Consider the following 27,655-nt stretch of genomic DNA (forward strand, 5'->3'; position numbering starts at 1 on the left):
TTCCCTTAAGCAGCATGTTTTATTAATGTAAAAAAAGACTCTAGTAAAGAACTAGAGGAAAACGGAGCAGCCGTCAGGTGCTGAGAAGCGGCAGATTCCAGGTTGGAAGGCTTTTGTGCTGGTGTTCGCTGGTGCATCATGTCAGACGGTGCCGCAGAAACCCAAAGAACAACCCGCATCCCGTTTTTAAGGTTGTTGTATTCTCTCTTTCCCATCAACAGAGCAGCTCGATCCTGTCACATGTGAGTGCACCCTTCCCCTTCATCCCCTCCTCATCCCTCAGCTCTCTTGGCTTCCTTTCCCTCTTCTCCTCCTTCGCTCTAAAGCTCTGCTGTCGGAGGCGCTTTGTTTTCAGGGAGCAGAGGACTCGCCTTTGGGGAGCAGGGCGGATGTTTGCAGTCCAGCAGGGGCAGCCAGTTGTATTCCTGTTAAACATTTTTAAAAAAAATTCAGCCAGACAATAGTAGGAAAAGAGGGGCCAGCATTAAAGGTTGGGTTGGATGGGGGTTTCATTTTCATGAAAGTGGTTCTGTCTGGCTTAATTTTTCTTTCTGTTTACTGCGACTGTTGTGCGATCATTTCGGTCCAAACCTGCTTTTGGCTTGTTTATCGTGTAGCTTTCATGTCTAAGAACACGCCCCCCCCTGCTGCAGCTTTACACGCGTTTTTACTTTGGAAGAGGTCACGCAAGTTCAGACATGTATAGAGGGGGAAGTGGGGATGTCGTAACCTTGGGTTTCCGTGGAGCTTTTTCTCCTCCGGGTGACAGGCAGAAGGTTTTTGAGGGTTTCTGGGTATTTGTGGTCACTGTTTGGGCACTAACTTGAGGTTTCCGTTGGGTGTGTTGTGTGCGTTGCTTGTGTTTGTAAATGTGAGTGTTCTCTGTTTGTATCATCAACTGAAAATGCACCATGAGAAGATAAAACATAGATGCGTGTTTATGTCTTTTAAAGGTACCTTTAGCCACGTTCACACTGAACCCGATTCGCGCATCAGGGGCGTCCAATATTAAATTAATGTACAGACGCAACTGGAGGTCTTGCTGTTTTTAGCGTCGGGCGCGGCGTTCTAGCTGGGTGTCAAATATCAGAACTTTACTGCTGTCATGCAATTCAATTTTTTGTGCTGTTGTTTAATCATGACCAGCAATTAATTCATCTGTTTTTAATGAAACCTAATAATTGCTGCCTCATTTTGAGGTATTTTCATTTAAATTTGTGTCCTTGTGGCATAGTAAAAGATCACATTACAACTGAAAAAGTGGCTTTATTAATTTTTTTTTTTTACTAAAACAGACTTCCGATCTTTTCCTTTACACGAGCAAGGGGGATTTTTAGGGGAATTAAGGGAAAAACACAAGAACAGAACATCCAGAGGTCCAGAGTCTTTCATTTAACACATGAAAACAGTCGCTAATCCTTTCTGAGCGATCCTAAAAGTATTTACCAAAAACTACTTATTATACCATAATACATATTTGGACATACCACATTCCACAGTTTACCGCCCCCCCATTAATTTATGAAAACGAACAGCACGCCGGGCTTTATCCCTTACATAACAGTGAGTTGTGGCGTTGTTTTGTGTTGGTTCTACAAAGTCGCACATTGGCGACGTCACGGCAGTGATGCGCCGCGTGCCGCGTACATCGAGAGCTGCAGAGAGAGCGATGTAAGACGCTTTCAGCAGAGTTCAAATCAAACCCCTGTGCAGGTAAACGGTCGGACCTTTGTTTTTTAAATTTGACAATAGTCATGGATTAAAAATTAGATTAACGCGAATAAATACAAATAAGCTAAATTGTCTGTAAGTAATTAATTGTGATTAACTCGATTAGCTTGACACTCCCGCTGAACTTTGGCGAAGAATTCGTGTTACGTCCACCAATCATGAACGGGCAGTGGGTGTTGATGTTGCCGTCGGCGTAGGGAGTCTAAAACCAACACGGAAGAGAATCTGATCAAAGTCCTCCTGGACTTTGATATTTATATTTCTGATGAATAGAGACGATGGAACAAAGTTCCTCTAATTTGATTCTTATTCTTGTTTTTTCTTCTCCGGACTAATGCGGGACAGCAAGTCATCAAAGTGGCTCACAGAGATGGAAGTTCAGCTGAAAGCGTCCATTTTCAAATGCAGCTTCTGCAGTAGTTGGTGAAGCTCGCCGTACTTTGATAGTCTCTGATGTCATGAACCCAAACATGGAGACGGGAGAACAGATGTTGTTATAGAGCTCTTCTAAATAAATAATAAACCGGATCTCTCAACATCACCCGTGTCTTCCAGGCTTTGTAAATGAGATATACAGTCAATGCTTTAATAGAGCGATGAGGCTGAAAACCTTTAACATTAGCTCCGCCCACGTGCCTCTGGAGCGTCAGGTTTATGGACATTTTCGGACAAGCATCCAGCAATGTGACGCACGTCAAAAGAGAGGGGGGGGACCCGAGTTTGATGCGCTAATCGCGTTGGGTGTGATCGCAGCATTCAAGCTTTTATCTTTACACGGAACGAATCAGTAGAATGTAAACGTTTTTGCAGAGTTTCCTCTTCCTGTGGGCGCTTGACCTGCAAATGAAAATGTTTGTGGTTTTCAACAGGGGGAGTTGGAGAAGCAGCTGCTGCAGGCTAACCCCATCCTGGAAGCCTTCGGAAACGCCAAGACCATCAAGAACGACAACTCCTCCAGATTTGTACGAGTCGCTGCGACCGTCACACCCGCAGCCTTCTCTTTGTTTGATCAGAGCCTCCCTTTAAAGGCTCTCTTTGTTTTTCTTCTCTGTTTAGGGAAAGTTCATCAGAATCAACTTTGATGTCAACGGCTACATCGTTGGTGCCAACATTGAAACTTGTATCCTCACCACTGAGGGCTTCGTCATGTCCTGCAGTAGTCCAGATGGTTTTTTGCAATTCCTCTGTCCTGCTGCCAAACATTTCACCCTCGCCACAAACTCAAACCCGCCAAAATGTGCCCACGCCTCGTACCCGGCAAGAAGGACTTTTTGACATGGCGAACAAATCAACCCCCCTCCCCAAAAAAATAGATGACATCATAGCGAGAGAAACCGTCTAAAGAATCAAATCTCTCATGGGGTTCCACAGAAAACATTTCAAAACCCACTAATGAAACCTAGACTCATGGTCAGTGATATCCAAAGCAAGTTTTAAATTATTATGGGATGGCCACAGGATCTACGGCTTGGCGGCCATCCGGTTGCAAAGTAAGAATTTCCACAATTTTTATTTTTTTCCTGCAATAAAGAAAACTTTCGTTTGAGCGATCGTAACAAGAATTTCCCCCTTTAGGCCACCAGTTTAAGTCTGCAAAGTTTAGTTGACCTTTGACCTCGAGAAGAGGCAGCCATCTTAAACTTTTACAAAAATGTCACCTTTGAATTCCAACCCCTAACCACTAAAAAACGATATAGTGCAGCATTATAAAATATGATGACATCGATTTCACGTTTAGTGAAAGTTAAAATCTAATTGTTTTGTTGTTTGGGACGATTATTTATGAGTCCACTGTCTTCTGAAAATAAGAATGTTAATGATGTAATAAAAAATGCATTTAAAAACATATTTTTGGCAAAAATTGCTCTAACGCAATGCATTGTGGTCTATATTCACTGTCCTAGTGAGCATCGATGCACACTGGATTTTTACTGAGACTTCTAGGAAATTTCTAGGGCTCTGGTCAGGAGGGGTCAGCAGGGGCGGGGCAAGTAGTGCCGGCAGGCCTCAGAATGCCGCCTGTGGCTTTGATTGGGCTCCTTCCGAGGACGACTTCTTTCTGCTGCTCACAGAAAACCGTTTCCCTGACAGTCTTGACCTCCAGACTTGTTGGAGAAGTCTCGTGCCATCCGTCAGGCCAAAGAGGAGAGGACCTTCCACATTTTCTACTACCTGCTGACGGGAGCAGGAGACAAGCTGCGGAGTAAGCGGCCTGCTGACTGATCCACAGAGTTCCCCTGCGTCTTCCCTCTTAACATTTGACCTTTTCCACTCATTTTAGAGGAACTCCTCCTTGAGAACTACAACAACTACAGATTCCTCTCCAATGGGAACGTCACGATTCCAGGCCAGCAGGACAAGGATCTGTTCAATGAGACCATGGATGCCTTCAAGATCATGAGTATTCCAGAGGAGGAGCAGATCGGTGAGGGAACCCATGATCCGGCTTTCTGTGGCTGTGGTTTCTGTGGCGTAGCCTCAGAATGAGACTGGTGCTGTTCTTCCGCAGGCATGCTGAAGGTGGTGGCCTCCGTTCTGCAGCTGGGGAACATGAGCTTCAAAAAGGAGCGCCACACTGACCAGGCCTCCATGCCCGACAACACAGGTGCTCCGGGACGCCGCAGACATCTTTGCTTTTTGGTTATTGTTCTGCGAGGTTTTAACGTCTGGGTGTTTTTACACAGCTGCACAGAAGGTGTCCCACCTGATGGGCATGAACGTGACGGACTTCACCAGGGCCATCCTCTCCCCCAGGATCAAAGTGGGCAGAGACTACGTCCAGAAGGCTCAGACTCAGGAGCAGGCCGAGTTTGCAGTGGAAGCTCTGGCTAAAGCCACGTACGAGAGGATGTTCCGCTGGCTCGTCATGCGGATCAACAAAGCTCTCGACAAGACCAAAAGACAAGGAGCCTCCTTCATCGGCATCCTGGACATTGCTGGCTTTGAGATCTTTGAGGTAAACCTGGAACAAGCTCACAAACTATCAATCAGAACCTGCAGAAGTCTTGACTGCTTTCTTCTCTTCTCTCCTCAGCTGAACTCGTTCGAGCAGCTGTGCATCAACTACACCAACGAGAAGCTGCAGCAGCTCTTCAACCACACCATGTTCATCCTGGAGCAGGAGGAGTACCAGAGGGAGGGCATCGAGTGGAGCTTCATCGACTTCGGCCTGGACCTGCAGCCCTGCATCGAGCTCATCGAGAAGCCGGTGAGCTGGATCTCCTCCGCAAACTTCACCTGTTGCACTTGCTGACGGTTAATTGGTCAACCTCCAAAAACTGTCTTGTCCAGGCCAGTCCACCGGGTATCCTGGCTCTGCTGGATGAGGAGTGCTGGTTCCCAAAAGCAACAGACAAGAGCTTTGTGGAGAAAGTGTTCCAGGAGCAGGGCACACACCCCAAGTTCTTCAAACCCAAAAAGCTGAAGGATGACGCCGATTTCTCCATCTTTCATTATGCTGGGAAGGTAAACGCGGTCCGATCTGTCTCAAACGGTTCTGTCGTGAAGAAGTGGTGAACAGCCGTCTTAATGGCTCCTGCTTCAGGTGGACTACAAAGCCGACGAGTGGTTGATGAAGAACATGGACCCTCTGAACGACAACGTGACAACGCTGCTCAACCAGTCCACCGACAAGTTTGTGTCCGAGCTCTGGAAGGACGGTGAGTCCGGCAGTGGAGGCACGAGTCCCTGCCCCAATGTGTGTTTCTCGTTGACTCTTTGTTTCACGTTTCCTTCTCTTCTCTTTTACCGTCTGGTGTATTGCTCCTCCGTTTTTACCTTCTTTCAAACCCCAACTGCGGTCTGTCCCTGTCACGCCCCGTTTCTGTCTCCATGTTTGTCTCGCCGGCTCCCAGAGATACAGAGTTGTCAGAGAGCGTATTTTTATCAGCGTTTTCCTATTCTGCATTCAGATTCAGGTGAAAAGGTTTCTTTTTCTTTCTCCCGGTGACTTCCATCCACTTATTTCCATCTGTTATGTCTCCAACCCCAGATGTCTTGGATTTCTCTGAAACAAAAATGTAAACGTGCTTTAACCAGTCTTTAACCAGCCTTTTGAACCGTGAAAGCCTTCAGTCCTCCTTTCAGTTCTTTCATTAAACTCTCCTTTTCTCCCTCTGTGCGATAGTGTTGTTTGGGGCCCCCTGGTGTTGGTCATGGGTACTGCAACAATGCAGAAATGGGTATATACTGCATGGGTTTGGTTTGTTGTTGTCACTGCAAGCACCGAACTGTCACCTTGCTGGCACACATACATACCTGAGCCCATCATTGCACTTACGTTTCACTCCCAGCGACAGCTAAGGATGACAGGTGGCTCTCTTCACTGCATTGAAGACATACTTGTGTGTGTGTTTGGTTCTGGTGTGTTCTCTCTCCACATTTCACTAGCTTCTTGTGTTGCCCTTCACATTGGCTTAGTGATTTCTGTGGTGTTTCACTCAACCCCTTCCTCTGGCCTGGTGTGTCTTGATTTTGTATTTATTTATTTTTTTAACTAGGAGGTCTGGAGATGATCCTTCATCCTTACTTTTCTTGTGCATTGTGATCTGTGCTCGGCCAAATTCTCCTCGCTGTCAGATGAACCTCCTCTGACTTTGTTCCCCCCTCTCTCCTGCCGTCCAGTCGATCGCATCGTGGGCCTGGATAAGGTGTCCGGCATGTCCGAGATGCCCGGCGCCTTTAAGACCCGGAAGGGTATGTTCCGGACGGTGGGTCAGCTCTACAAGGAGCAGCTGTCCAAGCTGATGGCCACGCTGAGGAACACCAACCCCAACTTTGTCCGCTGCATCATCCCCAACCATGAAAAGAAGGTACATGCGAATTCTCTCCAGTCTGCAGGATTTGAAGATCGTTTTTAAACACTTTTCACCCTCTGCGACCCCCTCCAGCAGGGTGTCTACAGATCAGTCTTAAATTTAATTAAACTAAAACAAGGCCTTAAAAAGATTAGATTGTCTTAAATTCTGGTGAATTCATTTGATGTTCAACACATTCCTGTCACTGAAAAGAAAATGTTTCCAGGATGCACAGTGTCACAACGTTAGCCTCATTTAGCTAAAGATCGTGGGTGTGGGGTGTGCAAATTCATGGAGAAATGACTTTTAGTGGCTAAAACAGTCATTAGAAATCCTCTTGGAACAATCTAAACTTGTAACCATGTGGATCCCTGTGATCAAATTACTTTTGTAGAGAAAAAAGCGTCAGACTTTGTTTTGTTTCTGGTTTTTTTCTTTGTACAACCTTAAATTAGATGTTAAATGCTCTTAAAAATCCCCAAATAAACATCTGTAGGTCCGTAGAACCCTGTCTAGGCTTACATTTACTAAAACATTTATTTATGTCTCTCTATTTGCACAGATTTTGAGTAAAAATCCCATCTGAATTATAATCCAAACTGTGTGACCTCTGTGGATCTAATCTGGTGTTGCAGATTGAAAATAACCACGACTTGCTTCCCGAATGAGAAAACGTCGGTTGTAGTTTAGCCATTCCAACTATCTGGCAACCTTAGATTTGATTTTCCGAAAGTAAATGTTCATTTCTGTTGTATCAGTTCTGAAGATATTTTCTTAAGTTAGAGAAGATTTAAACTTTAAAAATGTATTAATTTCATGTCTTAGAAAAAAAAAAGATTTTTCAATCAATAGACTAATTTAGCAAATCCTAATGAGGTAAATTTTGCATTATATATTAGATAGTTCATATTTTCTTAAGGAGAAAACAGTGATTCACTACACAAACACACTCTCTACCCGGAAGTCACTTTTCAAATTCCACTATAAGCCGCTGAAAAACAGGGATTTCAGGATTGTTCAGTGTTGTTCTGCAAGTCGGTACAGCGACTGTCAACGCTATGAAGTCATTATAGTTACTTTTTCTCGATCAAAACCGTCTTTGACTTCATCAAAGTCTTTGAGGATCTATTTTGATCAAATGTAAATAAAAAATGTAAATGGATGTAAAATGTGTCCAAATGAACTGGAAATTACAAACGGAGGTTCTCATTCATGTGTCGTCGTCTTGAAGTTTAGTCATTTCAGCTGGACTTAAAATCTTCTTTGAAACTTTTTGCCGCTCAGCCGGTTACTCAACTTCTGGAAATTACCTGTTCAAATTTCTTTATGTAAAAAATAGAATTTCTTTCATTTTCGATTCATCCAAATGTTTAACCTGGAAAGACGTGACTACATTTCTGTAGAAGCAGATACATTTAGGATAGTTGTGTTTTTAAAAACTATTTCAATGCTAATATCGCTTGAAGTCTTTGCAGTCTTGCTAAATTTTTTCCACAGTGCAATTTGCGTGTTTTTTAAGCAGCGTTTGGCGTTCTGCCTCCTGATTGGCTAGAAACCTTGTCAATCAGTCTCCTCTGTACAGATTTGTGCATCTCTCCAGATCGACATAAATCTTCCATCTTTGAGCAGATTTTTTCTTTCTATATCAATGGACTAAGAAAAGGGCTCTAGATACTGGAGAGAGAAAAAACGTTTCCTTTTCTGTGAAGGTCACATGAGGTTAAATGGTTTAAGTAGTTCTCCGGATAAATTGGGCTTTTCTAATAACCTCTCATTGCTCCTGTTTAAGCTTCATATCTATGCGTTTTATGACTTTTCAGGCCGGCAAACTGGAACCACATCTGGTTCTGGACCAGCTGAGGTGTAACGGTGTTCTGGAGGGCATCCGTATCTGCAGACAGGGATTCCCCAACCGCATCGTCTTCCAGGAGTTCAGGCAGAGGTAACAGATGGGACAGAGTGGCTCTGCTCTCTGTTCCCCGTGCTGGATCTGACCCACCTTCCTGCCTTTCATCTTAGGTATGAAATCCTCACCCCCAACGCCATCCCCAAGGGATTCATGGACGGAAAGCAGGCCTGTGTGCTCATGGTGGGTCTGCTGCAGACGTTCTCTCCTGCATCTGCACTGACCGTCCGACTGAACTTCCCGTTTATCCTGCTAGATCAAAAGTCTGGAGCTGGATCCGAACCTGTACCGCATCGGGCAGAGCAAAGTCTTCTTCAGAGCTGGAGTTCTGGCTCATCTGGAAGAAGAGCGGGACATGAAGATCACAGACATCATCATCAGCTTCCAGGCTTGGTGCCGAGGCCACGTGGCCCGCAAGTAAGACCTTCATTCCATGTTGGGCACCATGTTTGTTTTTGTTTTTTTAGCAGAATGAAAAAAACAATCATCTGTCTTTGCTTGACAGGGCGTTTGCAAAGAGACAGCAGCAGCTGACTGCGATGAAGGTGATCCAGAGGAACTGTGCTGCTTACCTTAAACTCAGGAACTGGCAGTGGTGGAGGCTCTTCACTAAGGTGAGCATCTGCTGATCATCTTAACCTGCTGAGCTCTCGTTTCAAACCTGCCTTTCTAACTAAACCCTTGTACCGTCTCGGCTTTCAGGTGAAGCCTCTGCTGCAGGTCAGCAGACAGGAAGAGGAGATGCAGGCCAAGGATGAAGAGCTCAACAAGATTAAGGAGAAGCAGTTGTATGCTGAGGAGCAGCTGCTGGAAATGGAGCAAAAACACCAGCAGGTACAGATGTTCGGGGAGGGGATTCCAGGTGGGGTGCGGTCGATCGTGAGCACGCGCTCACCGCCAGGTGTGTTTGTTTCTAGCTGAATGCCGAGAAGATGGCTCTTCAGGAGCAGCTGCAGGCCGAGACGGAGCTCTGCGCTGAGGCGGAGGAGATGAGGGCTCGTTTGGCTGCCAAGAAGCAGGAGCTGGAGGAGATCCTTCACGACCTGGAGGCCCGCGTGGAGGAGGAAGAGGAGCGCGCTTCCCAACTGGCAACGGAAAGGAAGAAAATGCAGCAGAACATCACCGTAAGCAGAAAACCAGACGCCGTCCGCATGTCAAACATTTCTGCGCGTCTGAGCCCTGCACATCTGTCTCCACACAGGACCTGGAGCAGCAGCTGGACGAGGAAGAGGCGGCCAGGCAGAAGCTCCAGCTGGAGAAGGTCACTCTGGAAGCCAAGATGAAGAAGATTGAAGAGGAGGTCATGGTTTTAGATGACCAGAACAACAAACTCCTCAAGGTTAGGATCAATGGCCTCTAAGCTTCTGAAGAATTTGGATGTAAGTTAATTATTTATCAAAATCTTTTTATTTTTCTTGTAAATGCAGGAGAAGAAGTTGATGGAGGAGAGGATCTCTGAGTTCACCACCAACCTGGCAGAGGAGGAGGAGAAATCCAAGAGCTTGCAGAAACTCAAGACGAAGCACGAGGCCATGATCACAGACCTGGAAGGTCGGGAAGAAAAGCAAATCCAGAAGGTTCTGTCCTGTGGATTCCACTTCCTTCTTCATCGTTTTTCTCTTTTTAGACCGACTGCGCCGGGAGGAGAAGCAGAGGCAGGAGCTGGAGAAAAACCGCCGCAAGCTGGAGGGCGACTTCACTGAGACCCACGATCAGATCGCTGAGCTGCAGGCTCAGATCGCCGAGCTCCGCGCCCAGCTCGCCAAGAAGGAGGAGGAGCTCCAGGCAGCTCTGGCCAGGTGTGTCCGCGCTCCAAACATTCAGAGACGTCAACTCTGATAGGAGGCTCTTAAGTTGGAGCATTTGGAAAACATTTCGCATCAAATATGAAGAATCTGTCCTGTCCTAAAGGATCGAGGAGGAAGCCGCGCAGAAGAACATGGCTCAGAAGAAGATCCGGGAGTTGGAGGCCCAGCTCTCTGAACTGCAGGAGGATCTGGAGCTGGAGAAGCAGGCCCGCGCCAAAGCAGAGAAGCACCGCAGAGACCTGGGAGAGGAGCTGGAGGCCCTGAAGACCGAGCTGGAGGACACGCTGGACACAACCGCAGCTCAGCAGGAGCTCAGGTGAAGATCTGACTTGACTTGTATTAGGCGAACGGAACTAGGCGCATCAAACGAGACAATAGAGTCGGATACAAGTCCGTCGGTCAGACTTGAAGAACTGCTTTTGCAGTTACTCTAGAACCTGTTTGTAACGCGCTACACGTTAGCGTGTTCACCAAACCTGTAACTCTGCAACATGTAAAAAAAAAAAACAGACTGCTGCCGCTAAAACCAGTGTTACCGTGACGACGCTAACTCCACGTGTTGTCAAAGCGCCGTGCACCTCTGGAAAAACGCAACCAGAAATGAGCCACATGGAAGGCACTCCGGATCGTAAGACGCACTGGCATTGTTTGGAAAAAATGGAAAGCTTTTAGGTTCACCTCATAGTGTGGAAAATGCAGTAATTTAGGCTTTTGGACACAAATTTAAGACTCGATTCAGTTCATATTAAATTTAGGACTTTCTTTTGTTTTCCATTAAAAACTGGCTTTTCGTTCTTAAAGTAAATTTAACACATTTGTGTTGATTGAAATGAACAATTTTGTTCAGTTAGATTTTTCTTTTTCGGGAAATGTCTTCTCTTTTTGATCTAAACCTTTCTATGTGCATCATCACATTCTGTTCTCGTTGCTCATGCCACCGCGCTCTTCCTCATTGTTCCTCCAGGACCAAACGTGAAACCGAGGTGGCCCAGCTGAAGAAGACTCTGGAAGACGAAGCCAAGGTCCACGAGCAGCAGCTGGCAGAGCTGCGGCAGAAGCACGGTCAGGCCTTCGATGAGCTCAACGAGCAGCTGGAACAGGCCAAGAGGGTTCGACTCGCACAAACTCACGTTTACTCTATAAAAGTATACAAGAAGAAACGCAAACAACTTCACGTCTGCCCCTGCAGAACAAAGTGTCGATGGAGAAGGCCAAACAGGCCCTGGAGTCCGAGAAGAACGAGCTGAGCATCGAGGTGCAGACGCTGATGCAGGGCAAAGGAGAGTCCGAGCATCGCAGGAAGAAGGCCGAAGCTCAGGTCCAGGAGCTGCAGCTCAAATTCACGGAGAGCGAGCGCCAGAGGACGGAGATGACTGACAAGCTGACCAAAGTGCAGGTAAAACCTCGCAACAGGAAACTCTTTTTTTTTTTTAAAGATGCACGTTTCTACAGATCTGACAAGTCTGTCTCCTTTCAAACACTGTGGTGACGAGCTGCGTCTGTTGTTGACCCACAGGCGGAGCTGGAGAATGTCAACAGCCTTCTGAGTGAGGCGGAGGGCAAGTCCATAAAGGTTTCCAAGGACTACTTCTCTGTGGAGTCACAGCTGCAGGATGTTCAGGTATATTTCCATAGAGCCGAGGTCCAGCTGTGACCAAAAAGCCTTTCAGAGTAAACTATATCCACATATATGATGATATATCACCTTTGGCACCTTAAAGAACACATATTTATGAAATACAAGTCATTTTCCTTCCTGGAAGAAAGACGACTCGATCTCCAATCGATTAAAAATAATTAAATTAATCACACTTCTGGGTTTTTATTACTCACAATGTTTTTACTAAGTAACTTTTATGAAAATATGCAGCTTTTGAACAAAAATAGGCTGCAGAGAAAATGTTTCCTTCATTTTTACTGTCTGATATTTTAAAATGTGTTAAATTGTTGACCCAGATAGCATAGAAGTGTAATATTTTTGGTAAAGATTTATATGTCTGCATTAATACTCCAAGAAAACAAATGCTGATGTACAGCCATAAAAAAACCAAAAAACATTGTGTTTCTGCATTTTATACCGTGGTCCAGGTGAATGCTCGATTCTGATTGGCTGCCTGGTGTGGATGCACTGCCGGTCACATAGCTTAAATGTTTTGGATCACTTTAAAACAACCTTTAGCTTCATCATCTGAAAAAAAACGAGCGCTAGGAGGTGAATTTTCTCTCTGAACGGATGCTTTATTGAACACATCGTGACGACCAGCATATAGATGTCGCTTTCCTTTGCCGCTGCAGTCGAGATCGGAGGTCGGAACACTACGTATCAAATAGTCCGCTTTTTGTGAAAAAGCGATCTAAACTGGAAAAAAAAAGAATAAAGTACTAAAAATTGGCTGAATATTTATTTTCTTTTTAAGTGGTACAATTGGGGAAAAAGCCTGACAAAGTTTGCATCTTGAGAAATTGACACACACCGTGGAAGCCTGATAGTCCGACGCGAAGCGGAAGACTGTTACGTTTTCCGCCATTGACAGTCCTAATTAGTATAAACTTAGAAGCTCATAAAAGTTACTTTTGAATGAAACACGCCCTTCAGACTCCAGCGATGGGAAAAGAACTAAACATTTATTGACTAAAACTCCTTCAGGATCGTTTAAAATCGTGCTCAGAGCATGTCCTCCGTCTTTCGTACAGGAACTCCTTCAGGAAGAGACTCGCCAGAAACTGTCTCTGAACACACGTCTGCGGCAGCTGGAGGAGGAACAGAACAACCTGAAGGAGCAGCTGGAGGAGGAGGAGGGAGCCAAGAGGAACGTGGAGAAGCAGCTTCAGGCGGTGCAGGCTCAGGTAAAGCGCCGTTCTCCTCTGAACTGATCAGCGATGCCGCTTCTGTGACGCTTACCCCCCTGTGCGTTGACCTCCCAACAGCTCACCGAGATGAAGAAGAAGATAGACCAGGACTCCGGATGTTTGGAGTCAGCTGAGGAAGGAAAGAAGAAGCTTCAGAGGGATCTGGAGGCGACGGTCCAGCGCTTCGATGAGAAATGCGCAGCCTATGACAAGCTGGACAAAACAAAGACGCGCCTCCAGCAGGAGCTGGACGACCTGCTGGTGGACCAGGACCACCTCCGACAGATCGTCTCCAACCTGGAGAAGAAGCAGAAGAAATTTGACCAGGTCAGCCTGAGCCCTCGCAGGTTAGGTTAACGGGGAGCCGCTGAACGCGTGAACATCTGTTGCTCTGGTTCTGCAGATGCTGGCAGAAGAGAAGACCATCTCTGCTCGCTACGCAGAGGAGCGTGACCGCGCTGAGGCCGAGGCCCGTGAGAAGGAGACGCGGGCGCTGGCCTTGACCCGCGAGCTGGAGTCTCTGATGGACGCCAAGGAGGAGCTGGACCGCACCAACAAGGCACTGCGCGCCGAAATGGAAGACCTGATGTCATCGAAGGACGACGTCGGGAAGAACGTAAGTCTGGAGGAGCTTCTCTCTGAGCTCAGCTGGTTTTTACACTGCTCTAAATTCTTCTTCTAAACGGTCGTCAGGTCCACGAATTGGAGAAGGCTAAACGTACCATGGAGCAGCAGCTGGAGGAGATGAAGACTCAGCTGGAGGAGCTGGAGGACGAGCTGCAGGCCACAGAGGACGCCAAGCTGCGCCTGGAGGTCAATATGCAGGCCATGAAGGCTCAGCACGAGAGGGACCTGGCAGGGCGAGACGAGATGGGCGAGGAGAAGAAGAGGGCTCTGATCAAACAGGTGAGGAACCGCGGCCGTCACGCTGGAGTGGACGATTCTTTAGGATCTGGTGGAAAAGCTGGTTATGTGCGTCCTCAGGTGCGTGAGATGGAGATGGAGCTGGAGGATGAGAGGAAGCAGCGCTCTGCCGCGCTTGCCGCTCGGAAGAAACTGGAGCTGGACCTGAAGGAGCTGGAGTCGGGCATCGACATGGCCAACAAGAGCCGGGACGATGCTCTGAAACAGCTCAAGAAGATTCAAGTGAGAACGACACAAAGGATTTATTTGAAGTAGCCCAGTTTGTGTTTCAAAGATAAGAATCCTTTCTAAACCTCTTGCTTTTAGGGTCAGATGAAGGACCTTGTGAGGGAGCTGGATGAAACCCGCATGTCCAGGGAGGAGATCCTGGCCCTGAGCAAGGAGACGGAGAAGAAGCTGAAAGCCATGGAGGCTGAAATGATCCAGATCCAAGAGGTCTGCAGGCGGGCTTTGCTTTGTGTCCTTTCCCTCGGCATAATTCCCTAAAAGTATTTTCTCTGCATCCGAGCAGGAGTTGGCCTCTGCAGAGCGGCTAAAGAGACAGGCCCAGCAGGAGAGAGACGAGCTGCAGGATGAGATCAACAACCAGGGCGGAAAGAGGTGAGAGCCCGCTGAAGAATCGGTCTGCATCGCTGTCTGTGTCTGCAAAGCTCACGCTCCGTTTGCCTTCAAGCGCCCTGGCTGCAGAGGAGAGGAGGCGCCTGGAGGCACGCATCGCTCAGCTGGAGGAGGAGCTGGAGGAGGAGCAGTGCAACACCGAGCTGATGAATGACCGCATGAAGAAGGCCATGCTGCAGGTGGGTTGGACCAGGCCTTCACGTCTGGTCTTTGGGTGAGGGTTAGACAAACAGACTCACTCTGAAACGTTGGTCTCCTTCAGACGGATCAGGTCAACCTGGAGCTGACCGCCGAGCGCAGCAACTCTCAGAGGGTGGAGGGGGCCCGAGCCCAGCTGGAGCGCCAGAACAAGGAGCTGAAACTGAAGCTGCAGGACCTGGAGGGAACCGTCAAGTCCAAGTACAAGGCCAACATGGCTGCCCTGGAGGCGAAGGTCGCTCAGCTGGAGGAACAGCTGGAGATGGAGTCCAAGTAAAGACTGAACCCTTCCTAGCTTTTTTTTTACCTATTTTTTTTATTACCAAATGTATACTTTCACATGAATCCTAATGCACAATCAGGCAACCACTTCCAATGAAAGGTCTCCGTAAACACAGATGTGTGTTTTGGGCTTCCACAGTTTTTTTAAAGACAGTTTTCAGGCTCTACGAAAAAACACAACTGAACGCGCGTTGAAATTTAACCCAGGTTGAGCTTTGACCAATCGGGGACTTGGATTTATTTGCACCGCTTCGACATTTCACACCAAGCCTCCCCCCGCGCTAGTAAACAGCAGAAGAAGAAGCCCCTCCCCGCTTGACCAGTGTGAACAACGTATGCTAAATGCACGTCACATGCCTGATGGGAACGTAGCTTAAATAACTTCACTTTCTAAACTAGTACACACATTTATATGACAATATTCCATCATCATTCACACCATATTCATACACTAACATGATTTCCTCCCAAAATAGTTTGATCACGTTTTTACTAAATCTGTCCTTTCAAACCTTCTGCGTCTCACAAAGCGAGAGTCCTATTAACCCGTGTCTTTATTCAGGGAGAGGCAGGCGGCCACCAAGCTGGTGAGACGCACCGAGAAGAAGCTGAAGGAGGTCATCCTGCAGGTGGATGACGAGAGGCGCAGCGCAGAGCAGCACAAAGACCAGGTGAGTCGAGACCTTTCGAGTCCTCCTTTGATCTGTCCTTCCTAGTGCTCTCTTAGCTATGTTTAGGATGTTTTAGCTCAAATCGAAAAACCTGAGGACATAGTTTCCGCAGAGCGGCAGTATTTCATTGGAAATATGCCTACGCGGTACCGCTGCTGCGGAGCAACCCCACCCACTCTCCCCGTCTCTAGCTGAGCTAACGTTAGCAATGCAACAAAACCAAAAATATCAGAACCATCCAGCCGGACAGTTTAGATCCAGATTCCAGCTCAGACGACGAAAACAAAGACATTCATGGATCTGTTGGTCCGCTAGTGGATGCATCAGAATGGAGCGGAGCAGGGAGCTTGTAGCCCATCCGGTGTGATTTTTCTACAATCTTTTTCAAACTGCAGACGAATAGTCTGCTCCTGATTAACGATTTGAATAAAGAAATACTCAGAAATGCAATTTTAAGCTTGATTTTCTCAAGGTAAGTCCTCTATCGTCAGAAAAAGAACATGTTAAAAACACAGAGTGGGTCTTTGTAACTCCTCAAACATTTACACGCTCAACTGTTCAAGGAAGTAAATGAAATAAAGCCGCTTCACGCTGACATGCAACACTTTTCCTGCAGTGAGGTGTTTACACAATCAACGTCATTCCGATGAACACTGAAGCTGAGAAAAGTTGCTTTCCACAAGCTTCAGTGTCTATTACGCCGCATTTACACTGCATGGTTCAAGTGACCCGATTCAGATTTTTATTTTTCTTCCTCTCATGTGGCACAGATCGGAAATGACCGGTGAACGTGTATGCAGGACAAAAGCGCATGGATTCCGTTTTTCTCAGATCGGATTCAGGCCTCATTCATATGTGGAAATAAATCGGATACGAATCGGATACGTGCCTTTGCGTGTGCCATTTAAGCAGACAAATCGGATATTCCCCAGTAAATGCGAGTCGTACGTCAGTGACATCGACTCAGGAGACCACCAACTGAGATCAGATGACTTATTAAGGTGCTTTTGTGCGCTGATTTTGCTGTCAGAGTGTTACATTTCAGCCTCAGGCTTCAGACCGTAGTCGGAAACCGCTGTTATTCCCGGTCCGGTCCCGGTCGGGAGGCAAACGGTAACTAATGAAGCGGAACACCGTTGCTCTGGAACAGGCTAGAAGCCGTTTATTTCTTTGCTTTGATCAAACTGTTAGTACAGCACAACGTCTGCAAACACTTCCTCGTTCAAAACTCAGAGAGAGCACATAAACTGGCAGAGCAGCCCTCCTTTTTCCTGTCCCGCACATCCCCTCAGGAGCGCCAAAGGCAACGTCACCTTACGTCGCTGCGTTGCTTCCATGACAACCGCAATCACAAAAGTCCGATAGAGGTCCACGGAAGGCGCAAATGCTGCTACGTTACGTAGTCCTCAGAACGTCTACGTTTGATAGTTTCAGCATTGTATAGTGTAAATGCAAAAATCGGATGCGGGTCACTTTTAAAAGATGATGTAAGCGGGTCGTCAAAAAAATCGGATATAGTCAGAAAATCGGATTTGGGCATCAAGACCTGCAGTGTAAATGCAGCCTTAGAAACCGTCATCATGAGTCTTCAGGGCATCAATTTCTGTTGTCAACTGTTTTTAAAATCTTTCAGATAGTTTTGGTAACCCATACTTTAGCCGTAAATCGCGTTCTGATCGTCAGCATTTCATGCATCGTTTCAGAGTGACAAGCTGAACATGAGAATGAAGCAGCTGAAGCGTCAGCTGGAGGAGGCCGAGGACGAAGCTCAGAGAGCCAAGGCCACCCAACGGAAGCTGCAGCGCGAGCTGGACGACGCCACGGAGTCCGCCGAGTCAATGAACCGAGAGGTCACCTCCCTGAAGAACAAGCTCAGGTGAGCAGAAGCCGCAGGGAAGCTCTTCTGACCTGCAGAAACCAGCAGGACCTGAACTCTTGATGGGTGTTTCTGTTCCTTTAAGACGCGGGGACCTGCCTTTCCCGATGCGCCGCGCCGTCTCCCGCAACAACCCCGCCGTCGAAAGCGACGAGGAGGGGGAGCCAAAGGCGGAGACGCCCGAGCCCAAGCCTGAATGAGCAGCCGGCGGCCTCGGAAGCTGAACCGACGGACCCAAACCCACCACACGAATCCATCTATGCACCCACACATTTACAGCCACACAGACGACGGGGAAGTCCGACAATCATCTTAACGTTTGGGTCATTTTTTTTTGTTTCCTTTGCTTCTTTTTTCATTCTCTGGGAAAAGTAGACTAGAAAATGATATTTTTATAAGGAAAATTTTCACTAATAATAGTCCTGATTTAGGATCTATTTTTCTAATTGATGAAGACAAAAGACGTGTTTAAATGAAGAGGATTACTGGAAGGGGACCAAAGTACTATCTCAATCTATAGAGGTGTATCTTACGCAGATGTTTTTATAAAAAAGTATGGAAGTTTGCGCTTCAGGTTAGCTTTGTTCTTTGACTTCTGCATCCTGACATCAGCCTGTTTAGCTGCAGTCAATGCTACAATTTATGGCTTTTTTTAAATCAGATTTCACTTTAAAAAAAGGCAGTTTAGCTGAAACATTATTGGATTTTGTGCTTAAAAATGGTTTATTTTTGCACTGAGAGGGAAAAAAAACACAGATGGCCGTAAACCACTGAATTTTCCTTCAAATATCGAAAGAGACGTTTTGAAGGACCGCGCTCGTATCGTCAGTGCCAACACACTAAAAGCCTTAAATGCAGCTACTGGGCAGGTTTCTTTTGTATTTTTCTGGTTGTGTATTGATTTCTATGTGTATCACTGTCAGTGTTTGTGTCCGGGGTAAATGGTGGGGTAGTTTTTGGGTTGTTGTCCTCACGGCACACACTGTATTCTCAGGGCACAGCTTGTTGACGGGAGACCCAGAGGCTGGTTGGGGAGTAAGGGACGCTCTTCCTCACTGTAACCCGTCCACCTTTGGCCGACCAATAGGACCCCGTCGGCTCGTGGCGTCTGTGTTGGCGGCCGGGTTTTGAACAGTTTGTAGAAGCGGTTCAGGATGAGATGACCCTCTCGCAGGCTGTGCCCAGGGCTCAGCTTTTGGCTCACACTGCTGGAAAGTGGGAGGATGTTGTTGTTACTCAGCAATGCCCGCTCACATCAAGATTCACATCTTTCGCACTTATTAAACAATGGAAATCTATAAAAAAACAAATAAAAAAAAACGATCTGTTATTTTGTAATGTTTGTCTGCATTTCTGAAATCATGTTGTAAGGTGTGGTAATAAATATGCTTTTAAAACTGAAAACAACGACATTGTTTTTATTTATTTGTATCTTTTTATCTAAGACGTTTTAAGGCATTAAAACTTTTTTTTTCCTGCAACACTGTGGTATCACCAGCAGGGGGCAGTGTGTCCCACTTAAAATAACTAAACCAGCTTGAGCTGGATTGAATCGGATCACTTCTATTTGAAATGAAATGGGGAATTTTCTTTATTTTACCCCGAAACAAAATTGTGCGCATACATAAGTATTGCATCAGTATTCAAATGTGTGTATGGAAACGGGGATATGGGCAGATGGATAAAAAGATGCAAATTTGTCTGTTTAAAGAGTCTAAAAAAATACTTTCTAGTTTTGTTTCCAAACTATAAGTCAAGTTAAGAACTAATTTCACAAACTAACTAAACTACTGGGGTACTTTCGCAAAGTTCGATTTAAAATGGTTCTTTCTCACAAATTAAATTACATATTTTCCTGGACTATTATTCAATAATGCCTTCACTTGGTATTGTATCATTTCATCGATTTGGTTTCACTTTGAAAAGAATTTAAATATAAATGTAAACAATTAACATTAAATTCAAAGAAGTTGATCAAAAATTATTAAAATTGGCCAAAGGTTTACCTGAAAGTTTTTTTCTTCTTCCATTTTAAATTCCAGTTATTTAAACTCGAGTAGGAATAAAAAATAGTGGAAAAAAAACTTAACAAGCATTTAGTTTGATAATTAAGATAACAAAGAATTATATAAGTTTTCTTGTAATTTCATGAAGTTAAATCCAGCCTTGAAAATTGTGCTTCTGTTTACCATCCTTCTGGTGATTTAACTTTTGTTTTATTTAAGTATTTGTGAAAGAAATTATATTATAATAAATGTACTCAAGCAAGATTACAAAAAGTATTTTAGTTACTTTTTAAATGTCCCTTTAATAAATACAACTCATTACTACACATTCATGCTAGAATAAAAACCTAAATAGCCAAAATCATGAATTTAAAGAACTTCTTTTAGCAAAGTTCCAAAAAGGTGAGATATTTACCTGCAAACACAGATCATATTCATTTGAATTCGCTTTAAATTATGACCGTTTTAAAATAATAGTTCCCACTGATGCTCAGTAATAAAAAAATATATATATTATCCGAATAACAATTGAGTTGTGTTCTATTCGATTCGATTACGTCACGTTCAGACGTCAGTGTTTCTGGTGTGGGCGGGGCTTAGCACACTCATTGACTACTACGTCCATCAAACCGGAACCGGCCGGTTTGTTATCGATGTGGGACAGCTGCCAGGCTTTAACCGGCAGTGGACGCTGCTGGTCCGGTGTTGACGCCGCCCTGGGCTTCATATTTGATGATAGGAAAGGTTTAAATTCGCCTACAGTGTCCGCGGTATCATTTTACGAAGCCTCGGAGGAAGACAAAACGGTACTGCGCCGGAAAAAGGGTTCGTCAGAGCGGAACTACTTTTTTAACCGCAGCACAACCTTTCCCTATGTATTTACTTTTTCATTATTATTATTATTTTTTTAAATTACTTTTATTATTATTAATATTGGTGTCGATAAAAATACAGAAAAACTTCAAGCAAAATCAGTGATATATATATATATATATATATATATATATATATATATATATATAAAATATACACACACACACACACTGACTTACCCTATCTTTACCAACGTTTATTATATATTTGAATGTTCTATTGCAATTTTTTTTTACATGTAAAATGTTTAACATTTTTTTAAAATGTATTTATGTGAAGTCATTGAGTTTATTCATGTAAAGACCAGCAGCAGCACCATCCTCGTGCAGTGACCACCATCCATTAGTCGGTTAATCAGTAGCTGTGTGTTGCGTGGTCCCAAACAGAGAACACAGCGTTGATCATGTGACTTTTTTTTACGTTTAATGAGCTGCGTGTGTTTTTTAATCCAGTAGGCAGAGCTGTGCACCACACACATCATCTGCAGCCGGACCGGACAGCTCCAAGCAGCCCCGTGACTCCTCATCCTTCTCTGCTGGGGATTCTGCTAAAAGAAGTGGAAATCTATACAAAGAGAAGAATCTTTACCTACTATGGAGCTGTCTGTGGTGAGCTTCACAAAATAGTCTTTGCTCTTTTACATTTGGATGAATTTACCGCTTTTTTTTATTATTATGGCGGCAACTTTACAAGCTGATCCTTAGAGTTAAAGATGAAAGTGGAGATAATTTTGCTTTTTTGAGAAAAGTTGCACTGACTTCTTTTAACATTTTGCCCCCTTAAACCTGCAGGCACACCCAGCAGTTAAAGCCTTCATGTGTGGCTCCTTCAGTGGGACCTGCTCCACCCTGCTGTTCCAGCCTCTGGACCTGGTCAAAACCCGCCTGCAGACGCTGCAGAGCACCGTGCAGCCGGGGTGAGTGTGCGCAGCCGCGCTTTTAACCCCCGAAGAACCCAAAAGCAGTTTTCTTCAGGGCTTTTAATCCCTTGACGGCTGAATTTATTTCCAGCTAAAAAAAAAAATCGCTTTTGCTTTTAAGTAAATTAAGGTTATTTTGGAGCAGAAGTGCATATTTGGATCAATAGGCATCTATGGAGTTTCAGTTCATTTTTACTTTTGTTTTTTATTCCTTTTGGGTATTAGTACCTAACAACAGCAACAACAAAAGCATTTGAAGCAAAGAAATAAAACGAAAAGGCCAAATTTGACCCTGTGGACTTAAACTGATTACAAAAACCTTCCTGTTCCCCGTCAGGTCGGGCAGAGTGGGCATGATGACGGTGCTCCTCAGCGTGGTGCGGACGGAGCGCCTCCTCGGGCTGTGGAAGGGCGTTTCACCGGTACAGAGGCTTTGAAAAAGGTTTTGCACATGTGGTGATTGTAGAACAAAAAGCTGACGGGGCGTTACGCTGTCCTCTGGTTCTCCAGTCCTTTGCTCGGACCATCCCAGGAGTGGGGATCTACTTCAGCACCTACTACTCTCTGAAGCAGCACTTTTACCAGGACGACAGGCCGGGGCCCCTGCCGGCTGTGCTGCTGGGGGGAGGAGCCCGGACCGTGGCGGGGGTCCTAATGCTGCCAGTTACTGTCATAAAAACACGTTTTGAGGTAAGCAAATCCCGACGGTTGAAGCTAAATGTCATTATTGGAAGTTGGTGTGGAGCTGTGCTGAGCGTGTCGTCTGCTGCAGTGTGGCAGGTACAGCTATGTGAGCGTGAGCGGCGCTCTGCGCAGCGTCTGTCAGACTGAAGGTCCCGCCGCTCTGTACTCTGGCCTCATGCCCACTCTCCTCAGAGACGTCCCTTTCTCCGCCATCTACGTCATGTTTTACAGCCAGACCAAAGCCGCTTTGCCCTCAGGTAGGAAAGAACCGTCTCCTCTGTGGAACATTTGCTCATATGTTTGATTTGACTGTTCACTTGTGTGTCGCGTGTTCCTCGTAGAGGTCGGCGCGTCTCCCTCCGCACCCCTTGCGAACTTCAGCTGCGGCATCCTGGCCGGAGTTCTGGCCTCTCTGATCACGCAGCCTGCAGACGTCGTCAAAACGCACGTCCAGGTCAATCCCCAGCTGAGGACGGCGGAAGCCATCCGATACATCTACACGGTAGCACCTTCAGCCTCCCTTTCTCCTCACTCCTGCACGTAAGAGGCGTCATGACCGTAACTGATGTTTGCCCCCGTCTTCTCCATCAGGAACACGGAGCTCAGGGCTTCTTCAGAGGAGCCCTTCCTCGCTCTCTGAGGAGGACCATGATGGCGGCCATGGCCTGGACGGTGTACGAGCAGATGATGGCGCACATTGGGCTCAAGTCCTGAAGGAGGACGATGATGAGAAGAGAGCCAGAGAGGAACGACAGTGACTTTTTCTTTCACTGTACCGTTGAGACCGATGAGTGGGAGCAGAGAGCTGGTCTCGCTTCACGTCACGGGAAAAAGTGGAAGGTTTGATGAATGAGACGCATTCCTGTGGGTGACGGCAGACACCGCCAGTGTGGACTGTGGAGCAGAAAGCTTCCAGATTGTGCAGGCACAGAGTTTCTGCTGCGCGGTGAGTTTAGATGGGAAACCTGCTGCAGAGGCTGAAGGTTATTTCCAGCATGTCGGAAACTCAAAAGTACCTCTGGGGGGAAAACTGTTGTGACTCCACTTCATGATGGCTTTGCACCTTAAGCTCCTCAGCAGGAGAAGCTGAGCTGAATGTTTCCTTGAATTAAGCGGACAAAAAAAGTGATTTTGAAAAATGTGCACGACTGTTTTATTGTTTACCGTCACTGGGCCAATACTCTTTTTTTTAAATCAATGTTTAGGAGGATAAAACACTGTTGTGATCTAAACATTTGTTTGTATGTACACAAACTCTTTCAAAAATAAATGATTCTGCACCTCATTTTTTTGACCTCTGAGCTTCTGTTATGAGATTTCATGACACCAAACCCGATTAGGGTTTAAAAAAAAAAAAAGAAACTTGATTGGATATCTACCCCGCTCTGAGCCATGCCCGGACTCAAACATGTATTTATCAAAACCGTAAACCAATAAATGATGTAAAAGATGCGATAGCTGTGCTGTGTGGGAACATTGGGGCCAAAGACTTATCACGCTGCAGACAGAGATAAGCGCCGGGGGTGTGGTGACCTGACATCAAATAGGAAAAAAGGACAGAAGGAAATGGATATGTCTGCTGAAACTCAAAGTGAATTATTATTTAGAGATAACACAAGGTTCGATTGAGATCAACACACAGAATAAGCTGCACACGCTTCATTTTGGATCAATAAAGCATTTCTATATATTAAATGCCAATTATCCAAATAAATAAAAAATGTAATATAAAGTTTGGACTCCTATATGCGTTTTTAGATCATCAGTTTTTACTCTGAATAGCCCCCAAGGGTCCTACGTCCTGCTATGACACATGCGTGTTTCGTTTGTATTTGTTTGATGTCCCATTTTTTAATGTCCTTGACATTTATCCAAACCTAAACATCAGGTACCCTGATCAGTAACACCTCCATTACTATGCTGTGGTAAAGGCCCATTCTGTTGTAACCACCTATGTAGGCCTTTATTGTGCAAAGCAAACTTTTACCCGTTTAACAAGCTTTATTAATTTATTTCTCAACGTGTGTTGTTGCGTACACACTATGATCCCGTTTACTGGAACATTTTATCTCCGGCAAACACAGTGTTACAACACAGGTCAGTCTTTCACCGAGAAGTCAACGTCTCAGCATTGTCTTAATATGGTCTTTCCATCTCCATTGTCTTAATATGGGATCTTCATCCGACCCGCCACACAAACTCTGGTAACCTCTCCCACCTTGTTACAACGTGCGCCACAATACACCGCCTAGCGGTCAAAAGCTGGTACAACCACATCCTGTTCACACAAGTCGACCAATCACACGCTTCGAAATGCAGTATAAATTTTACGTCATTTCCGCTAGGCTCCCTCTTTTTCACCGTGTGGCCAGATTTCCATACGGCGTTGTTTCGTGGTAAGCCAAACCACGTCTAATTTAACAAAAATGACAGTATTAATGACACTGCTTATACAGAAATGTTAAATATTGTTGTACAGTGTTCATGTTAAAAGTCAAGAAATGAATTATCCCGTTAAATACGTCTGTATTTCTTTTTTTTGCTGCAAATGCTAATGTTCCTAGCTAGCTAGCTCGTCCGCTTCGACCACGCGCTTCTTTTAACGTTCCATAACCTCTTCTCATTAATGTTGATCTAAGGGTCATATCACAGTTTTTACAACTTCATAAACGTTTTTATGTGAAATATATATTTTTAGCTTGGAATAAAAATGAAATGTCTTATGGCTTACACTTATTACAAGAATTAGCCTTATGGCTAATTTTTGTATAAGCTTGATCTATGTAAAGGAAACGCGAGACATTAAGCATTTCTGCTGTTAAATTTCGCAATTAAAATACGCTTGCCTCACATGCTTAAACAATATTTCTGTATGATTGATTGAATCCCACTAAAGCAGTAACATTACCGTGTGTGGAGTAAAGGTTTGCTTCTGTGTCACTTTGTCCCAGCTCTCCCATAAACTCGTTACTCGGGGAAAGCGGTCACGATGTCCGGAGGTCTGGATGTCCTTCAAATGAAGGAGGAGGATGTGCTCAAGTTCCTGGCAGCAGGAACTCATCTGGGAGGCACCAACCTGGACTTCCAGATGGAGCAGTATGTCTACAAGAGAAAAAGTGATGGTAAGAGGCCAAAAAAAGGGGCTGCTTCATATCGTTTTTACCTTGCAGTGAATAAAGGAATAAGCACAGTTTGTATGCTATATCAAATCTCTAAAAATTGAGGAAAAGTATGAGATGCGCATCGTGACAAATGTAGGTAATCAACTTAAATATGTTCCTGGAGAGAAGTTGTGTGAATCGATTGGAGAATATAAAACTGTTAAACCTACAACAGCTCATATTCCCAGAGATTTTAAGCACGAACATTTTGATCCTTGCTTGTGCTCTTAGGTGTGTACATCATTAACCTGAAGAAGACCTGGGAGAAGCTGTTGCTGGCAGCCAGGGCAATTGTTGCCATTGAGAACCCAGCTGATGTGTGCGTCATCTCTTCCAGAAACACTGGACAGGTAAATGAGTGAACTGAACCCAAACCTGAAGGGTTTGAAGCACACCGTTAAAGCCGGGCACTGATGTGAGTGTTTCGGTGTCGGAAGTGTGCGAAAGCAAGCAGGCCGGGGTTTCGCTAACACCATGAGGGCGGCTGTCCTATGACTGGGGTTTGATAGTGACCTGAGCCACAGTTCTGTCATGAAAATATTGATTGTCGTTGATGATTTGTTTGTTTAAGGTCTTGATGAAGTGTTTTCTGCCCAATCTAGAGAGCTGTGCTAAAGTTTGCCTCCGCCACTGGAGCTACCACCTTCCACGGTCGCTTCACCCCTGGTACTTTCACCAATCAGATCCAGGCTGCTTTCAGGGAGCCCCGCCTCCTGATTGTGACCGATCCTCGTGCTGACCATCAGCCACTGACTGAGGCTTCCTATGTCAACATCCCCACCATTGCTCTGTGCAACACAGACTCTCCCTTGCGTTATGTGGATATTTCGATCCCCTGCAACAACAAGGTCTGAAACCCTGCCAGAAAACCTGATGCAGCGTTGAATATGCACACTGTTAGAGCCCGGCGCTGTTATGTCAGTGCAGTGCGGGGTGTAGGATGTGTGCTATATGCAAAGGCACAGTTTTTAACATGCTCTTTCTGTACCACTCAGGGGGTGCAGGTTAAGGTTGTGCAACATATGGCATGAGTGGTTGTGAACTTTGTGTATTCATGTTTGGGTTTTGTCTTTCAGGGTCATCACTCCGTAGGTCTCATGTGGTGGATGCTCGCCAGGGAGGTTCTCAGGATGAGGGGAACCATCTCCAGGGAGCACCCATGGGAGGTCATGCCTGATTTGTACTTCTACAGGGATCCTGAGGAGGTGAGTCGTGCGCCCTGTTGACAAATCCTTGTTAGAATTATCTTAACGCTGGCGTTAATTGTAAAGCGCTATAATGCTTATCATTTGGTTTTTATTTTAGATTGAGAAGGAGGAGCAGGCCGCCGCTGAGAAGGCTGTTGTGAAGGAGGAGTTCCAGGGTGAATGGACCGCTCCTGCAGCGGAGTTCACACAGCCAGAGGTCGCCGACTGGTCTGAGGGCGTCGCTGTGCCATCTGTGCCCATTCAGCAATTCCCTGCTGGTCAGACTTTGTTCCATTTTCCTTTTTTTCTCTCTTGAATACCTTCATTTTTGTCACGTTCTCACATTCAAAATGTTTCTATTACAGCTGCTGGAACTGTCAAGCCAGGTGAGATTTACTCCGTATATAATAAAACAGATATGCAGATATTCACTGAATCTTCTTGAATTAACTATAATCTTCTTTTCTTTTGCAGCCGAGGACTGGAGCACTCAGCCTGCCACAGATGACTGGTCCACTGCTCCCACTGCCCAAGCTTCTGACTGGGGTGGCGCCACTGCCGACTGGTCTTAGATCAATCTCCATGGCAACAATAAAAGTGTTTTGTACACTTCTACATCTGTTATTTCTGTCTACATGGTCATTGCTCTTAAGGCAGCGAAGACATATAAAATGTATCAAGGCTCAAGACTGAAAGATTATGAAATTCGATTTTAACTAGTGAAGTTGGTTTAAAACCTTTCCTTGAGTGGAAAAAAATGAAACCCTAACCTTCTGTAATAAAAGTGAACTTCCAATAGCGACATCACAGTTAAATGTCAGATTGGTGACCTCGAGGGCAGCATTCCTCCATGTTTTTGACCATTCCTCACTCAGGTGTGGTCCGATCGACCATACAAATGTGATCCAGGGAATCAGCTGTGAGTCAAATATCCAGAGACTTGAGGCCTGCAGCTCCTTGGCCCCACAAAAATAGGAGGTAAGGCTGAAGGGGGAATAGAGTGAAATAATTTTTAAAACTGAAATCGCAAAGATGAAAATGCAGCCTAATTCAAATTTAGCGAAGAGCTACAGAAAAGTTCTGTTAATGTAGTTTTTACTTTTTAAGCTGTGACCTGTCAGGTTGCTGCTTTGAGTATAAAATGTTTCAGTTTAGGTTTTAGAGA

General features: G+C 45.4%; 3 protein-coding genes across 5 annotated transcripts in view; all 3 read left to right on the forward strand.

Moving 5' to 3' along the window:
- myh9 (myosin heavy chain 9) overlaps nucleotides 1-19,064 on the forward strand; it is a 33,689-nt gene extending 14,625 nt beyond the window's left edge. Inside the window, exons 6-41 of one of the 2 annotated variants that reach the window (XM_004071835.4) lie at nucleotides 222-242; nucleotides 2,601-2,693; nucleotides 2,788-2,851; nucleotides 3,836-3,934; nucleotides 4,013-4,156; nucleotides 4,241-4,336; nucleotides 4,416-4,687; nucleotides 4,766-4,939; nucleotides 5,023-5,196; nucleotides 5,276-5,390; nucleotides 6,355-6,542; nucleotides 8,348-8,469; nucleotides 8,547-8,616; nucleotides 8,690-8,850; nucleotides 8,939-9,047; nucleotides 9,136-9,267; nucleotides 9,351-9,557; nucleotides 9,635-9,772; nucleotides 9,861-9,984; nucleotides 10,061-10,232; nucleotides 10,345-10,557; nucleotides 11,206-11,350; nucleotides 11,431-11,637; nucleotides 11,758-11,862; nucleotides 12,936-13,088; nucleotides 13,170-13,418; nucleotides 13,495-13,707; nucleotides 13,785-13,997; nucleotides 14,076-14,237; nucleotides 14,322-14,450; nucleotides 14,527-14,615; nucleotides 14,689-14,812; nucleotides 14,896-15,104; nucleotides 15,676-15,784; nucleotides 17,488-17,660; nucleotides 17,746-19,064. In XM_004071835.4, coding sequence (XP_004071883.1) covers nucleotides 222-242; nucleotides 2,601-2,693; nucleotides 2,788-2,851; nucleotides 3,836-3,934; nucleotides 4,013-4,156; nucleotides 4,241-4,336; nucleotides 4,416-4,687; nucleotides 4,766-4,939; nucleotides 5,023-5,196; nucleotides 5,276-5,390; nucleotides 6,355-6,542; nucleotides 8,348-8,469; nucleotides 8,547-8,616; nucleotides 8,690-8,850; nucleotides 8,939-9,047; nucleotides 9,136-9,267; nucleotides 9,351-9,557; nucleotides 9,635-9,772; nucleotides 9,861-9,984; nucleotides 10,061-10,232; nucleotides 10,345-10,557; nucleotides 11,206-11,350; nucleotides 11,431-11,637; nucleotides 11,758-11,862; nucleotides 12,936-13,088; nucleotides 13,170-13,418; nucleotides 13,495-13,707; nucleotides 13,785-13,997; nucleotides 14,076-14,237; nucleotides 14,322-14,450; nucleotides 14,527-14,615; nucleotides 14,689-14,812; nucleotides 14,896-15,104; nucleotides 15,676-15,784; nucleotides 17,488-17,660; nucleotides 17,746-17,860 — 5,283 coding nt within the window. In that variant the 3' untranslated portion in view covers nucleotides 17,861-19,064. The remainder of the gene's footprint in view (nucleotides 1-221; nucleotides 243-2,600; nucleotides 2,694-2,787; nucleotides 2,852-3,835; nucleotides 3,935-4,012; nucleotides 4,157-4,240; nucleotides 4,337-4,415; nucleotides 4,688-4,765; nucleotides 4,940-5,022; nucleotides 5,197-5,275; nucleotides 5,391-6,354; nucleotides 6,543-8,347; nucleotides 8,470-8,546; nucleotides 8,617-8,689; nucleotides 8,851-8,938; nucleotides 9,048-9,135; nucleotides 9,268-9,350; nucleotides 9,558-9,634; nucleotides 9,773-9,860; nucleotides 9,985-10,060; nucleotides 10,233-10,344; nucleotides 10,558-11,205; nucleotides 11,351-11,430; nucleotides 11,638-11,757; nucleotides 11,863-12,935; nucleotides 13,089-13,169; nucleotides 13,419-13,494; nucleotides 13,708-13,784; nucleotides 13,998-14,075; nucleotides 14,238-14,321; nucleotides 14,451-14,526; nucleotides 14,616-14,688; nucleotides 14,813-14,895; nucleotides 15,105-15,675; nucleotides 15,785-17,487; nucleotides 17,661-17,745) is intronic. The other variant, XM_011478580.3, reaches the window with a different exon arrangement.
- A 1,209-nt stretch (nucleotides 19,065-20,273) lies between these two features.
- Nucleotides 20,274-23,427, forward strand: LOC101164809 (solute carrier family 25 member 38-A). Of its 2 annotated transcripts, none has more exons than XM_004071836.4 (8): nucleotides 20,274-20,491; nucleotides 20,992-21,147; nucleotides 21,331-21,455; nucleotides 21,796-21,880; nucleotides 21,969-22,148; nucleotides 22,231-22,399; nucleotides 22,484-22,644; nucleotides 22,734-23,427. In XM_004071836.4, exons 2-8 carry the CDS (start codon nucleotides 21,133-21,135, stop codon nucleotides 22,854-22,856), a joined length of 858 nt encoding a protein of 285 aa, XP_004071884.1. In that variant the 5' UTR covers nucleotides 20,274-20,491; nucleotides 20,992-21,132; the 3' UTR covers nucleotides 22,857-23,427. The 2 variants fall into 2 exon arrangements, with proteins under 2 accessions (XP_004071884.1, XP_020561150.1); XM_020705491.2 differs by having other exon boundaries at nucleotides 20,281-20,541; nucleotides 22,734-22,856.
- Nucleotides 23,428-24,454: 1,027 nt separating this feature from the next.
- On the forward strand, nucleotides 24,455-27,105 carry rpsa (ribosomal protein SA). The gene is made up of 8 exons (XM_004071837.4): nucleotides 24,455-24,538; nucleotides 25,094-25,264; nucleotides 25,535-25,653; nucleotides 25,906-26,151; nucleotides 26,380-26,508; nucleotides 26,609-26,768; nucleotides 26,856-26,876; nucleotides 26,965-27,105. The coding sequence occupies exons 2-8, from the start codon at nucleotides 25,132-25,134 to the stop codon at nucleotides 27,060-27,062; spliced, it is 906 nt and encodes a 301-aa protein (XP_004071885.1). The 5' UTR covers nucleotides 24,455-24,538; nucleotides 25,094-25,131; the 3' UTR covers nucleotides 27,063-27,105.
- The last annotated feature ends 550 nt before the right edge of the window (nucleotides 27,106-27,655 follow it).

Source organism: Oryzias latipes, chromosome 8 (assembly GCF_002234675.1).
Source record: "Oryzias latipes chromosome 8, ASM223467v1".
Lineage (NCBI taxonomy): Eukaryota > Metazoa > Chordata > Actinopteri > Beloniformes > Adrianichthyidae > Oryzias > Oryzias latipes.

What these genes read in the sequence shown, in the direction of transcription:
- LOC101164809 (XM_004071836.4), top strand. An exon ending in TGTGGAAGGGCGTTTCACCG is followed by an intron (nt 21,881 to 21,968) that starts GTACAGAGGCTT and finishes CTGGTTCTCCAG; the next exon opens with TCCTTTGCTCGGACCATCCC. An exon ending in CAAAGCCGCTTTGCCCTCAG is followed by an intron (nt 22,400 to 22,483) that starts GTAGGAAAGAAC and finishes TGTTCCTCGTAG; the next exon opens with AGGTCGGCGCGTCTCCCTCC.
- rpsa (XM_004071837.4), top strand. Translation starts at nt 25,132, where the DNA reads ATGTCCGGAGGTCTGGATGTCCTTCAAATGAAGGAGGAGGATGTGCTC. An exon ending in CTTCCAGAAACACTGGACAG is followed by an intron (nt 25,654 to 25,905) that starts GTAAATGAGTGA and finishes TGCCCAATCTAG; the next exon opens with AGAGCTGTGCTAAAGTTTGC. An exon ending in TGCTGGAACTGTCAAGCCAG is followed by an intron (nt 26,877 to 26,964) that starts GTGAGATTTACT and finishes TTTCTTTTGCAG; the next exon opens with CCGAGGACTGGAGCACTCAG.